Source organism: Orbicella faveolata, unplaced genomic scaffold (genome assembly GCF_042242905.1).
Source record: "Orbicella faveolata isolate gen_17 unplaced genomic scaffold, um_ofav_v1 contig_35, whole genome shotgun sequence".
Lineage (NCBI taxonomy): Eukaryota > Metazoa > Cnidaria > Anthozoa > Scleractinia > Merulinidae > Orbicella > Orbicella faveolata.
Genome location: NW_028301564.1, coordinates 8494497 through 8507020, shown reverse-complemented (window position 1 = coordinate 8507020; position 12524 = coordinate 8494497). Strand labels below are relative to the sequence as shown.

Sequence of the window (12524 nt, the reverse complement as noted above, 5' to 3'; positions counted from 1 at the left end):
ATTAATCATAATTGAGGGATGTCAAAATAATATAATAGCAGACTTTGCTGCATCATTTAAATTATTAAGCAGTTATTTTTCTGTTGTAATATTATGACAATAGCTTGTACCAAATATTCTCAAAATGTCCAAATATTCTTCCAAAACTAGTAATTTGTTTTATCTAAAACTCTGTTTTTCATGTAACAACCGGGGGATTAGCTCGAATGGTAGAGCGCTCGCTTTGCATACGGGAGGTACCGGGATCGATGCCCGGATTTTCCATATAATATTATTTTGCTTCAAAAGACAAAGTTCAGATCAACACTGATTTTTTAATATTATTTGGCAAGTTATTTTCTTCAAAATTTTACAAATAGCAGTAAGTCTTTTTCATTGTTCTAAATTAGTTAATGTGGTGTATTTAAATTTCCTTTTTCATTTTTGGTAACACCTGACGAAAACTGGTAGCTTATTTTTTAAAATAGCGTCGTAATAGCTAAGGCATCTATACAATGGGGGATTAGCTCAAATGGTAGAGCGCCCGCTTCGCATGCGGGAAGTACCGGGATCGATACCCGGATTCTCCAAGTTCACGATCGATTTTTGCTACCCATGTTAACATTTTTGTTTTTTTTTGTTTTTTTTTGTCTTTTCTGTTTGCAGTTCTTTTTTTTCTCATTTATCTGCTCATAAAAAGCAGGAAGTGTGCGATAACTTCATGCACAAAATTACTGTATTACTCATCATCAGTGCTGACTGTTATTCGGATTCTCAATTTTGTCATTGGATATTTGTTTTTCATTGTTATAGCTTAAAACGTGCATTGAAATTTCCGTAGGAAACCGTGAATGCACAATATTCTCAATGTTAAGCAGATTTTCATTAAAATAAATTTATTGAATGCGATTATTATTTTCTTAAACCTTTAAGATGAGCTGACTCACTAGTGGCGGAACCTAAGTACGGCTTCTTCGACACAAGTTTTCATGGCGTCAGTAACAGCGGGCCAAAATCCACAGTGGGAAAAAATGGCGTAAATGCACAATGCATTGCGTAAATGGATTATCAAAGTAGACGTAAAATCATATCTTTGCGATATTTGTCGCTGTATTACATTAATTGTGTACGCTAGGTTTAAAGCTTTAGGAAGTTTTCTGCGCATTTTTCATGAGCGTTTCTAAGGGATTTTGACGCTAAGAATTATTGGTAAATGCACCCGTCGCCATCTTGTTCCCCAAAGTGGATTTTTTTGGATAATTTTTCGAAGGGTTTTCTTATCGCGACATGGACATGAACCCACAACATTATAGCTTAAATTCCATCGTGTTTAATAATTCAACAATTAAACGAGACTTACCTGTAAGTTGAAGTTTGATTAGAATTCTATCTGTCACCAAGCACTGAGGGATTACGTGAGATAGCATTGCGCCTGCGCGACATCAGTTTTTAAAGCACTTACCATGTGTGCAGTGGAAAATCCAGCACCAAGCCACGAAAGGGTTGGGCATTAAAAACCTAGGGTGGGCACGTAATCCCTCAGTGCTTGGTGACAGATAGAATTCTAATCAAACTTCAACTTACAGGTAAGTCTCGTTTAATTGTTGAATTCTATTTTGTCACCGCACTGAGGGCTCACGTGAGACTTGAAAGCAACTGCACACATGAAACCATTTGAACCATATGCAAGGTGGTTTATTAGTGAATTACTTAAGTAACAAAATGCTGTCAGCAAAACCATTGTTTACATCGATTGGCTTGTTGTAAAACCTAGCAAAAGTGGTGGCTGAAGACCAACCAGCAGCTGACATTATCTGGTCTAAAGGTACAGAGCACAAACTGGCTTTAGATGTGGAGGCAGACCTTGTGATATGTGGCTTAAATTTGTCTACATTAATCCCTGCTTCCTTCATAACAACTTTAACCCAACGACTAATGGTGCTCCTGGACACCGGACGGAAAGGCTTGAGATAACTAATAAACACTTGTTTACATTGTCCACGCAACTCTTGTGTGCGTGCTAAATATTCCCTTAGTGTAGTGACCACACGTAGGAGGGGGTCAGCAGGATATGAAGTAAACTGAACATGAACTGATTTTGTAGCAGGCTTGGTTTGCTTTATAGGCTTAGACATAACAAACGTAATTTGTGACTCCGTGCTTGTCATGTCCTCAAGATTTAGCATATGTATGGTTTGCTCACGCTGGGCTGAAACTAAAGACATTAACACAACTGTTTTCAATGTCAAGTCTTTAAGAGGAACATCCCTGGTAGTAGGGATTGTCTTAAGATGTCTCAGGACTGTTCCTACATCCCGTGTTTGTGTGTATCTCGATACTGTTGGTCTGGATTCGAAGACTCCTTTCAGAAATCTTGTGACTGTAGGATGAGCACCAAATGTAATGCCATTTACAGGTTTTAGTATACAGGAGAGAGCCGATCGTGCTGTATTCAAAGCACTGTGACCAAGACCTTGGTCATATAACTCGACAAGGAAATCTAAAGCTAGGGAAATAGAGGGATCAACCCTACTGACATTTTTGCTATGACAATACTTGGTCCAGCGCTTGATGTATGAAACATACTGTTTACGTGTTCCCCTCCTCCATGACTGTAAGATGATGTCCGAAGCTCGTCTTGAAATTCCCTGTGTTTCAAGGGATCGCCTGATACTCTGCAGACCATCATGGTCATTTTCTTGACTAGAGGATGTGTCATTTCCTTGCTTGCTGGCATTTGAAGAGTGTCTGACTTTTGTGGCAGAGTCCTTGGAACATCCGTTATCATGCGTAATAGTTGTGAGTACCATGGCTGAGTTTCCCACATAGGAACAATTATGATGCCCTCTGATTTCTCCATCACTATTTTCTGTAAACATCGGGCAATCAAACTAAATGGAGGGAAAGCATAGAACAAATGATTACCCCAAGTGATTGAAAAGGCATCCACATAAGTTGCTTCTGGGTCTGGTTTCCAGAATACGTAACAATCTAATTGCTTGTTTAGCCTACAAGCAAAAAGGTCTATGGTGGGTTTTCCCCCATATGTCAATGATCTCGCAAAATAAGCGAGGTGAAAGCATCCACTCTTTATTATCACTGAAAATCCTGGACTCTCTGTCTGCATGGATATTTTCTTTCCCTGGGATATGAGCTGCAGATAACCATATCTGTCTGTCCATGCAAAATTGCCAAATGTTCTTAGCAACAGAATGACACTCCATGGAGTGTGTACCCCCCATAGAGTTAATATAGTTTACCGCAGTGGTGTTGTCAGAATAAACCCGAATGTGTACAGAGTGCTCCTTCCTACAGAAGGCTTTTAAGGCATATAAAACAGCCATTAATTCCAGACAATTTATATGTTGCAGGGTTTCTTCCTCATTCCATCTGCCCCCTGTTTTTGATGTACCCATCACTGCACCCCAGCCATCATTTGAGGCATCAGTCTACAAAGTGATGTTAATATGGGAAGTAGGTATACAGATCTTATAATCAGCGTTATCTATATTGTCATACCACCACTGTAATTCCTGTTGGCTTTCTGCAGATAGTGTCATACGAGCAGAGTAGTTCCCTTTGCACTCTCTTAGGGCAGTTGTTTTATCATTCTCAAGATGTCTATAAAAAAGGGGCCCATGCAATACACCTGGAAAGCTGGACACAAGCAGGCCAATTACCTCTGCAAGGTCATGAATTGTCATATGTACCTTGCAAAGAAGGTCAAAACATTTTCTTTTATGCGATTCATCTTCTCTGGAGTTAAGCTAACTGTCATATTCACTGAGTTAAGAACAAATCCTAGAAATATAAGGACTTGTGTAGGTTGTAACACTGATTTAAGGGGGTGAATAACAAACCCCAGCCTAACAAATAAATCAGTTGTGTCAGTGATGTTATCATGGCATTCTCGCACAGTATCTCCCTGTAAGTACGAATCATCAATGTATCCAACATTCAAATGCCCTTTACGTCTCAGGGTTGCATAAACAGGTTTTAACACCTTTGTGAACATTCGCGGTGCACTAGAAAGTCCATTTGGTAAACAGGTGAATTGAAACAGTTTTCCCTTCCATTGAAATCTGAGGAATTTTTGGTATTCCTCATCAATGGGTATTGAATAATAAGCATCACGCAAGTCAACAGATGCCATATAGCAGTTTGGCTTCATGAGCCTTATAGCTGATTGCAATGTGTCCACCTTAAAATGACGGTACTCAACATATGCATTGAGCTTTTTGAAGTTAAGTATCAACCTATGTCCACCATCTTTTTTAGGTCTAATAAATGTGGTAGAAATGTATTCTCCTCTACAGTGACTTGCTTCTGTAATAACACCCTTTTTTAAGAGTTTTGAAATTTCCTCCTCAATGATAATCTGTTCTTGAGGGGTAAAATTTATTTCCTGTGGCACAGACTCCTGTTCAGGGAGTTGGGCAAATTCTATTTTGTAGTGTTGCACACTATCAAGAATAAACTGATCTGAAGTTAAACAGCGCCACTGGGGGAAAAACTGTTTCAATCGTCCACCTATATTGTCATTAGACACAAATAGGGAACGAGCTCTTACCTCAACATCATTTGTGTTAACAGGGTCTGTAGCTGTGGCCTTTATTTCGGTTTCCCTTGTTTTGGTTTTCTTGTCTGGTTGGGGTTGGTAGACTGTCGATCGTTCTTTCGATAGCCTAAAAAAGGCCTCCTGCTACGATTTCCATGTCACTTTGAATCATAGTTGCTGAAATTCCTCGTGTTTCTGGGGTCATAACGTGATCTCTGTGCTGACCCATGATTTGTCGCAACTTTCTTTCCGACGCGGTTGACTTCAGTCAACTCTTTCACTTCCTTTGCTAAATCATCGCCAAACAGTTGGTCGGTGATAGTAACAGACGAGGAAGACGAACATAAATGTTTGTAATCATTATTTAAGTCTGGCTTCATCAGCTCTCGACGCCTCTGGTTTAACTCCAAATTTGCATTAGCTATCAGGGCAAAAGCATCAGTGGCTTCCAGGAGTATTTCATTCCCCGAGGGAATTGAGGACAGATTTCCGAGCAACTTGTTTACCGCAGTCGTCAAGGCACAGAGTCCTTTGAACAAGGAAGTTTGCACTTTCTGCAATTTCACATCTTGTGAGCGTACTGCTGGGCTCAAATTATCCCAGACTGCCTGATTAACTCTAACTTTAGTTAGGTTTTGGCAGTTTTTTGGGCGATGATATTTATTCATCTTGTCCTGAAGCTTTTCTTCAGGTAGCCCGTCCTTGAGCATCGAATCAATTACACTCGCAAGCTCGCAGTCCACCTCAGGACTCGTTTCTTCTTTCAAGAGATCTTGTTTTAGGCTTTTTAATACCTCACTCTTTCCTTCATTAGAGGCGTGAGTGGCTCTATTGATAAGCGCTTCAATTTCTGGGGATTTCTCCGATTTTTCCTATCGGACTTTTCCGGTAGTTGTTCACAGCGCTTCTTTGCGGGTGGTTCGCCAACCTCGTGGTCTTGCGTTCCCGCGCTCTCTAGCACGCTTTCCTCTTCGGGAGCGATTTCTAACTCTCCTTTAAACGTCTCAAACGCCTCAGCAATGGCATTAGCCGTACTGGTAGACGTTGCTGATAGTGTTTGGTTCAGACTATCAAATCCTTCTCGCATAACTGTCAACATGAGCTGCATATCAGCAGAAACAGGAGAGGCGCCATTTATGGCTCAACTCTCTGTTGGTCCTTCGATGTTTTCGCATGTAGAGAGGATATTCTCCGTCGGGTCTGGCTTCCTCTTTCTCCCCGAATGCTCTTTAGTCATTCTTTGTTTTTGTGTATTGACTTCGGTGTTTTTTTCCTTCATCTCAAGGAGCAAATTATTGCTACTCGATAATATAACACCGTTCGCTTTCAAAGGTGGCAACACACTGAGTTCGCGCAGGCGCAATGCTATCTCACGTGAGCCCTCAGTGCGGTGACAGAATAGAATAAATGATTATTTATTGAGTCATTCCAGATTCTTAGCAAATCTACCGTTGCCTTCCGTTAATTTTCAATGCTTTAATTCATGCTCTGGAAACAGGGTGACAAGAGAGTCACACGTGCAGTAAAGCCTGGTTTTCGTTAGCGACGCAAGTACAAGCGCAAGCACAAGTGGAAACACAATAATTCTTATTTCACCATCAAAACGGCCTTAACGCAGGCATATGCACAAGGGCAAGCACAAGCCAAGGATATTAACTATACGTGGTTATGTTTGCCCAATGAAAACACTGGATCCAGATCACCTCACGCCTAAACAGTTTTTCAAAATGGCGGAAAGTTCAAATGATTTTCCTTGTGCTTGTGTTTGCGTTGAATTTCGTTTTTACTTGGGTCATCCCTGATGCTTGCCTTCGTACTTGCGCTTGTGCTTGTGTTGCTAGTGAAAACCGGGCCTAACCATGCGCAGCTTTTTACTTCAGTAATAGGACAACCAACGACATCTCTATTATCATTTTTATAGTGCTTTCTTTAAAAGCAGTTTAAAAACTCCCTTTTCTGTTTTGATAAGGACTGCACCCAAACCAAAGCAAGCCAAATTTGTGTTTCTCATTTTGCTTTCTTTGCGCGGGAAATGTTTCCTTCCTGATTTAAAAAAAGACATTTTCATGGCAGCAGATATTTATCAAAAAAACGTTCAAAGAAGGCTTTGTGTATGGTAATGAAACAAATTAAAGGGAGAGTTTCACAGTTCAACGCAAGCACTAGCTTTTGCGTGCGAATAAAGTATCTTTTTCGCTTACTTTCTTCGCTTTCCTTCTTTCGCTCGTTCGCTCAGTTCTTTAAATGCAATAAGCCAGCGATAAAAAAAAAGCCATAAAAATGGATACTGTTACGACTTGTAAAATTTTTTTGACAATATAGTAAACATGGGGCCTGTCCGGGAGTCGAACCCGGGACCTCTCGCACCCTAAGCGAGAATCATGCCACTAGACCAACAGGCCAATTTGATAAAGGCTATTTGATAAAGGTCCTAACCTACTTCTCTCTGTTGACCTAGTACGAAATAACACTAGTTACCCTCTAGTTACCATCCAGCTTCCCTGGTTTTTCGCTTTTCATGTCTTTCGAGCAAGATACAGTAATGTAATAAAATCTTAAAAGTTGTTGTCACTGACTTAAAAATCTTAAAATAGTCGAACCGCATGAGATCATGGTGTCTTTTGATGTTGTATCGCTTTTCACATCTATCCCCACGGCACTGGCACTCGAGGTGACTAAGGCCAGACGAGTCCGATTCGACCATCCCCGAAAGAACCAATATGTCCGTGGACAACATCGTGAAGTTGCTCGAATTCGTGCTTGACAACAACTACTTTGTCTTTGGTGGCGTTTTCTACAAACAAATATTCGGCTGTCCCATGGGTTTACCTGTAAGCGCCATCTTGGCAAATTTGGTGATGTAACGCGTCGAAGAGAGAGCGTTAAGTACTGCACCACACCCCCCTAAGTGGTGGTACAGATATGTCGACGATAGCCATGTTTGCCTCGCCCGTGAGCATCTCACTGAATTTCACTCCCATCTCAACTCGATCAACCAGCACATCAAATTCACAGTCGCAGAAGAGAATGATAGATCCATCGTATTCCTCGACACGAAGACAACTAGAAATACTGATGGATCAATTAAAACCAGCGTTTACAGAAAAGCAACCCATACCGACAAGTATCTCCATTTCAACTCCCACCACCCTTTGCAACACAAACGCTCAGTGGCCAGAACCCTTCTTGACAGAGCAAAGAATATTCCGTCGACTGACGAAGACAAAAAGTCCGAAGTACAACACGTGGTGGACGCACTCAAAACCAATGGTTACACGGACCAATTCTTAAAAAGCTGCCAAAGAACCAAACCACCTAAAGCATTGAATCAGCCCCAAAATAATCAGCCACAAAGCCACAGAGGCTTTGTTACTTTGCCATATTTTCAAGGAATCTCTGAAAAAAAATTGCAAGAACTTTGGGACAATTCGACGTAAATGTTGCTCATAAACCCGTCAAGACGGTTGGTTCGATCCTGAAGAAGCCGCAGGACAAATTCGATCAAGACCTGTCAGCTGGTGTCGTGTATAAAATCAATTGTAAAAACTGTGAAAAACTTTACATCGGTCAAACATCCAGAGCACTGAGATCCAGAACAAAAGAACATAAAAGAGCCGTCCTCACATGTGAGAAGAACTCTCTTTTGGCGCAACACTCTATGAAAAACAACCACGAATTTGATTTTAATAATGTCAAGGTCGGGAGAGCATGCATGAGCCCGTCATGGTTGGACGTGGTTTCTGAGCGGAGCTTAAGTTTCCTTCTTTTATAATATTTCCTTGGTATTTTCGACCTTAATCACATCTTGGAGTGATGCTATGTAGTGCCAATTTCAATGAAGAAGACTAGTGGGAAACATAAAAGAGGAGAAAGAGGTTCATTGGAAGAAGAAGATAACGTTTCGAAACGATGCAATATGGCGGATAGTGTCGGCGAAGTACCAACTGCTGCAGCCACTCAGCCCGAACCAAACCTAATTGACATCAAGGAGATGCTAGTTGAAATACAAACTACAGTTGCAACGATACTCAGGGAAAACCAAGAACTGAAGCAAGAAATTCTAGAGCTGAAATCCGCCCTAAATGCCAACCAAAGGGAAACGGAGAAGCTTAAAACGAAACTTACCAAAGCCGAGAAAGCAAATGACACGTTGAGGAACGAGCTTAACCACACAAGAATGAAACTAAAAGATCATAGTGAAGAAATGAATAACTTAGAAGAAAAATATGACGACCTGGAGCAATATTCTCGTAAGAATTCGTTGGAAATTTTGGGCGTACCTGAAGGCGCGTACACATCAACCGACGAAGTTGTTATCCGTATTGGAGAAGCCATAAACGTCGATATCAAACCGGAAGATATAGAAATATCACACAAACTGAAAAGAAAAACCACTAAACCCGTAATTGTCAAATTCGTGAGCCACAAAGTAAAATCTCTTCTCTACAAAGCGAGAACCAAGCTTAAAAACGTGAAAACCTCCGACGTATTTCCAAGCTATGCTTTCGCGTCTCGAGAAGACCAGCGTATATTCATTAACGAGAATCTTACGAATTATCGAAGAGAGCTTTTCTGGAAAGTAAACAAGATGAAGAAAGATAACATGATTACCAGCACTTGGACAATGGATGGAAAAATATTCGTAAAGACATCGCCGAGCGGAGCACCGGTAAGGATTTATTGCGTAGAGGACTTAGACGATCTCTAAACTGTGTTAATATCAAAGGACTGCTAAATAAAAGAAGGGACTACGGACTGGATTGCTAAGCGAAGGAACTCCTAAAATAGGTCTGTTTTTTAAATTCATTATTGGTAATTTTTTTGTTTTGTTTTGTTTTGTTTTGGTGCTTACAATTGTTAATACGAGGGGGAATGCGAACCGAATTTTTTATTCCAAAAATCTATCCTTAAATGCATAAATTACACCTACACAAATGTTCGGTAATTTCATTGAATGTGAGAGGTCTCAGAGATACGGTTAAGAGAAGGAGCATTTTTACGTATTTGAAAGATCAGGAGGCCAATTTTTATTTTCTGCAAGAAACGTTTTCCAAAGTAAGCGACGAAGCCGTTTGGAGAAATGAATGGGGAGGTGAAATTTACTTTTCTCAAGGGACTTCTCATAGCAAAGGTGTTTGTATCTTGATTAATCGAACGGTAAAAGAAAAAGTGAACTTCACATCCAGTGACGCGGACGGTAGAATAATCTTAATCAACCTCACTTACAACGGTCTAAAATTGTCATTTTGTAATATATACGCGCCCAACGACCACACACAACAAGTAAGTTTCATTCAAGAACTAAATTGTCTCTTAATTGACAAATCGGAAATTACAACTCTTATAGTAGGAGGTGATTGGAATTGTGCGCTATCTAAAAAAGACAAAAAAGGTGGTTCTCCTTGGAGGCCAACAGCATATAGGAATTTGGTAAATATCACCATGGATACCCTTGACCTTGTCGACATACAAAGAACTCGTTATCCGAATGTTAACAAGTTCTCTTACAGGTCTAAAACGTTAGGCGTGAAATCAAGGATAGACTTCTTTTTAATATCCAAGCACTTGACAAAATTTGTTAAAAAAGTGGACATCCAAACCTCAATAGCACCAGATCACAACACGATATTATTATCATTGTCGTGGCCGAACGAGAATCCTCGAGGACCGGGTTTTTGGAAATTCAATAATTCTCTATTAGAGGACAAGGAATACACAACCAAAATTCTAGAATTATATCCTCAGCTTCGCGAAAAATATAATTATGTGAATGACCAACAGCTGTTTTGGGAACTGATTAAAATGGAAATAAGAAGCACAACCATTTCGTTCTCTAAAGGAAAAGCACAGGCGATTCGTAAGCATGAAGTGGAGATCAAACAACAACTTGATGAGCTGGATAAAATAATCTGCAATAGCCAGAACCTTGATAACATTGACGGAATTCTTAAACAATATGATGACCTCAAAAAAGAACTCCAACATCAATATAATAATAAAGTAAATCTGCAATCTTCAGATCTAAATGCCGCTGGGTAGAAGAGGGCGAAAAAGCCACAAAATACTTTTTTAATTTAGAAAAAAGGAACTATAATAGAAAAACTATCAACGAAATTAAATTGGAAAATGATGAAACAACTACTGATGAAACACAAATTCTATCAATGATCCGAATATATTATAGTAATTTGTATAATTCTCAAACAACAGATTCACAGGATAGCTTTGAAATGTTTACCGAAAGCATGGAAATTCCTAAATTAGACGATGCAGAAAGAGATGCTTTAGACGGTCCTTTGACTTACGGAGAATGTAAAAAATCATTGGAGACTTTTGAAAACGGAAAATCACCAGGCGAGGATGGTTTTACCGTAGAATTTTATAAGCATTTCTTTGATCTTGTAGGAGCAGATCTATTAGCAAGCCTGAATGGAGCATACGAGCATGGGAGGTTATCGGTCTCTCAGCGTAGAGGCATAATTACGCTTTTACCGAAAGACGACGCTGAATTATTGCTTTTACAGAATTGGCGACCAATCACTTTACTTAATGTGGATTATAAAATTGCATCAAAAGCCATCGCAAGGCGAATTGAGCCAGTGCTCTCAAAACTCGTACATCCGGACCAAACGGGCTTCATAAAAGGAAGATATATTGGAGAAAATGTAAGATTAATAAGTGATATTATGGAGCAAACTCAGGTGAACAACACTCCAGGTATATTAATATCAGTTGATTTTAAAAAAGCTTTTGACTCACTGGAATGGTCTTGTATTCAAAGTGCTCTCAAAAAATTCAATTTCGGTGATAGCTTAAGAAAATGGATCGAGATCTTCTACATGGACATAGAAAGCGCAGCTTTGAACAACGGTTTTGCAACGGACTGGTTTAAACCCTCTAGAGGAGTTAGACAAGGATGCCCACTCTCGCCATATCTGTTTATCCTGACAGCAGAAATACTATCAAACAAAATAAGACAAAACTCAACCATAAAAGGAATCAGAATTTTTGGCTCAGAGATCAAACTAAGCCAATTTGCAGACGATACCAACTTATTTTGTGCTGATGTGGCTTCTGCTGAACAAGCCCTGAAAACTATGAGTGCTTTTGGGAATTTCTCTGGATTAGTGCTCAACGTAGAGAAAACAAAAGCATTCTGGTTAGGGAAATGGTTGAATAATAGAACCAAACCACTAGGGATGAAATGGATGAATGCTCCCACAAAATTACTAGGAATCTATATTTCCTATGACGAAAAAGGTAATAACCAGATGAACTTTAATTTGAAAGTACAAAAACTGCAGACAAATTTAGACATTTGGAAATCGAGAGGATTAACACTCTATGGAAAAGTACTGATAATTAAATCTTTGGGGTTATCTAACTTAATATACTCAATTTCAAATGTTAATGTCCCTAAGGAAATAGTGCCAATGGTAAAAGATAAAATGTTTCGTTTCCTTTGGAAAAATAAGAAGGACAAAATAAAACGGACTAGTATGTACCAAGACCTTTCCTCGGGAGGCTTACGGATGGTTGACATCGAACTTACGATAAAATCGCTCAGACTTGCATGGATTAAAAGACTTCTCTTTAGAGATAACTGCAATTGGAAAGTAGTACCGGACTATTTTTTTAACAAACACGGAGGTCTCAATTTCCTGCTTCGATGTAACTACGATGTCAAATATTTAAGGCACATTCCAACATTCTACAGAGACATACTTATTGCATTTGATGAAATCAAGACTCTGTACAATTATGATCAAGGAACCGAAACCATTCTCTTTAATAACAAAGAAATCTTAGTTGATGGAAAACCGCTATTTATAAGGGAATGGTTTGTCAAGGGTATCCACACGATCCAACAGCTTTTTAATGAAAACGGTCAATACCTAACTTTTCAAGAATTTCATGCTAAATATCATTGTAACACAAATTTTCTCCAGTTCTATCAAATCTTGAGTGCAATTCCTGTGAGCTTGAA

At 39.5% G+C, this 12524-nt stretch overlaps 2 protein-coding genes, 1 non-coding gene and 1 pseudogene across 3 annotated transcripts; 1 reads left to right on the top strand and 3 right to left on the bottom strand.

The window, feature by feature from the left end:
• Positions 1-2485: 2485 nt before the first annotated feature.
• On the bottom strand, positions 2486-4560 carry LOC149103059 (uncharacterized). The gene is made up of 2 exons (XM_089273801.1): positions 4550-4560; positions 2486-2870 (listed from the first exon to the last, which is right to left on the bottom strand). Exons 1-2 carry the CDS (start codon positions 4558-4560, stop codon positions 2486-2488), a joined length of 396 nt encoding a protein of 131 aa, XP_089129927.1.
• Positions 4307-5749, bottom strand: LOC149103058 (uncharacterized; annotated as a pseudogene).
• A 1118-nt stretch (positions 5750-6867) lies between these two features.
• Positions 6868-6939, bottom strand: Trnap-agg (transfer RNA proline (anticodon AGG)). The gene has a single exon. It is a non-coding gene; the product is annotated as a tRNA-Pro (tRNA).
• A 1293-nt stretch (positions 6940-8232) lies between these two features.
• LOC149103056 (uncharacterized) lies at positions 8233-9297 on the top strand. The gene has a single exon (XM_089273648.1). The coding sequence runs from the start codon at positions 8373-8375 to the stop codon at positions 9243-9245; it is 873 nt and encodes a 290-aa protein (XP_089129774.1). The 5' UTR covers positions 8233-8372; the 3' UTR covers positions 9246-9297.
• The last annotated feature ends 3227 nt before the right edge of the window (positions 9298-12524 follow it).

Excerpts from the sequence above, each read along its gene's own strand:
- LOC149103056 (XM_089273648.1), top strand. The coding sequence starts at position 8,373 with ATGAAGAAGACTAGTGGGAAACATAAAAGAGGAGAAAGAGGTTCATTG.